Source organism: Argentina silus (assembly GCF_951799395.1).
Source record: "Argentina silus genome assembly, chromosome: 1".
In the NCBI taxonomy this organism is placed as follows: domain Eukaryota; kingdom Metazoa; phylum Chordata; class Actinopteri; order Argentiniformes; family Argentinidae; genus Argentina; species Argentina silus.
The window spans coordinates 13,522,136-13,524,635 of record NC_139655.1 but is presented as its reverse complement, the minus strand read 5'-3'; the positions used below and the strand labels follow the sequence as shown (position 1 = coordinate 13,524,635).

The 2,500-nt window shown below is 41.3% G+C and overlaps 1 protein-coding gene across 1 annotated transcript in view; it reads left to right on the top strand.

Annotated features, from left to right (window-relative positions):
• Window positions 1-2,500, top strand: part of LOC310812398 (diacylglycerol kinase eta) — a 37,514-nt gene that overhangs the window by 23,484 nt on the left and 11,530 nt on the right. The window contains exons 13-14 of the mRNA XM_083680936.1: window positions 307-388; window positions 789-880. Coding sequence (XP_083537062.1) covers window positions 307-388; window positions 789-880 — 174 coding nt within the window. The remainder of the gene's footprint in view (window positions 1-306; window positions 389-788; window positions 881-2,500) is intronic.

Sequence of the window (2,500 nt, the reverse complement as noted above, 5' to 3'; positions counted from 1 at the left end):
GTTTTCAACTGTGAGAGAGCTACGGTATCTGGAACAGGGACAGGGTTTACGTCTGGGCATGAATGTTAATCTGTACCATGAATCTGGACTTTCCAGACTCTATCATATGAGACTAGATCAGTGACACTGTGTGAGGCCAGGCGGTGGAGGCACATTTTCACTGTCTCTTATCTTGATCTTGTTGGCTGATAGCGTGGTTACTTCCTTGTGTGTGATAGCTGTATGTGTGTGTGTGTGTGTGTGTGTGTGTGTGTGTGTGTGTGCGTGCGTGCGTGCGTGCGTGCGTGTGTGTGTGTGTGTTCTCAGGTGGAGTGTGATGACGTATGAGGTACCTACCAAACACACTGGGATGGTGAAGGAGGATGGTAGTCCTGACTCTCCTCCACAGGTAATTCCTCAGCTCAACGGTGGGCTCAAGTGCTCTGAACATTCCCACTTCAATCTCCCGGAGACCTCCCGAAAGTGTACCCCATTGGTTGATACAGAGATAGCACACAGAAGTAACACAAGTAACACCTATTTCCGAGGAGCGCTTGAATGCAGCATGATAAGAGACATCAGTCTCTTCTAAAAACTGATAGAATGTATTCATCCCCAACAATGACAATGTTGGTCAGCTGTTCTATACAGGCTGTTCTATTGGCTGAGTACAAGCTTTCCTGAACCGAACAGTGTATTTTGCTGTGGCCAACGGTCCTTATCAGTCTAGGTACGGCTAAACTGAATCCAAAAACAATGGTTTTATTTTAACACACTTTCCATTTCCAATGCCTCTCTCTCTCCCTCAGGTCCATATCACTCAGTATGCAGACTCAGTGGCCTCACACCTCACCAAGATCCTGGACTCTGACAAACACACTGATGTCATATCCTCTGCCAAGTACGTGCCAAGCATGCTGAGGTAGCTCAGTCCTCCAGACACGGCGGGGGGTGAGGGGGGGTGAGGGGGGGGGGGACGTCTGGGTGATTGATAATCTCTCATCTCTCCCCAAGGGGACATGTTCAGCTGTGGCTTAACTAACTGTAGGAGACAAATGAAGTGAGGCTTAGGTGACATCTGTAGGACATTAAACACATTACCTAGAGGACATCTGTAGGACATTAAACACATTACCTAGAGGACATCTGTAGGACATTAAACACATTACCTAGAGGACATCTGTAGGACATTAAACACATTACCTAAAGGACATCTGTAGGACATTAAACACATTACCTAAAGGACATCTGTAGGACATTAAACACATTACCTAGAGGACATCTGTAGGACATTAAACACATTACCTAGAGGATATCTGTAGGACATTAAACACATTACCTAGAGGACATCTGTAGGACATTAAACACATTACCTAGAGGATATCTGTAGGACATTAAACACATTACCTAGAGGATATCTGTAGGACATTAAACACATTACCTAGAGGACATCTGTAGGACATTAAACACATTACCTAGAGGATATCTGTAGGACATTAAACACATTACCTAGAGGACATCTGTAGGACATTAAACACATTACCTAGAGGACATCTGTAGGACATTAAACACATTACCTAGAGGACATCTGTAGGACATTAAACACATTACCTAGAGGACATCTGTAGGACATTAAACACATTACCTAAAGGACATCTGTAGGACATTAAACACATTACCTAGAGGACATCTGTAGGACATTAAACACATTACCTAAAGGACATCTGTAGGACATTAAACACATTACCTAAAGGACATCTGTAGGACATTAAACACATTACCTAAAGGACATCTGTAGGACATTAAACACATTACCTAAAGGACATCTGTAGGACATTAAACACATTACCTAAAGGACATCTGTAGGACATTAAACACATTACCTAAAGGACATCTGTAGGACATTAAACACATTACCTAGAGGATATCTGTAGGACATTAAACACATTACCTAAAGGATATCTGTAGGACATTAAACACATTACCTAAAGGACATCTGTAGGACATTAAACACATTACCTAGAGGACATCTGTAGGACATTAAACACATTACCTAGAGGATATCTGTAGGACATTAAACACATTACCTAGAGGATATCTGTAGGACATTAAACACATTACCTAAAGGACATCTGTAGGACATTAAACACATTACCTAGAGGATATCTGTAGGACATTAAACACATTACCTAGAGGATATCTGTAGGACATTAAACACATTACCTAGAGGATATCTGTAGGACATTAAACACATTACCTAGAGGATATCTGTAGGACATTAAACACATTACCTAGAGGATATCTGTAGGACATTAAACACATTACCTAAAGGACATCTGTAGGACATTAAACACATTACCTAGAGGATATCTGTAGGACATTAAACACATTACCTAGAGGATATCTGTAGGACATTAAACACATTACCTAAAGGACATCTGTAGGACATTAAACACATTACCTAGAGGATATCTGTAGGACATTAAACACATTACCTAGAGGATATCTGTAGGACATTAAA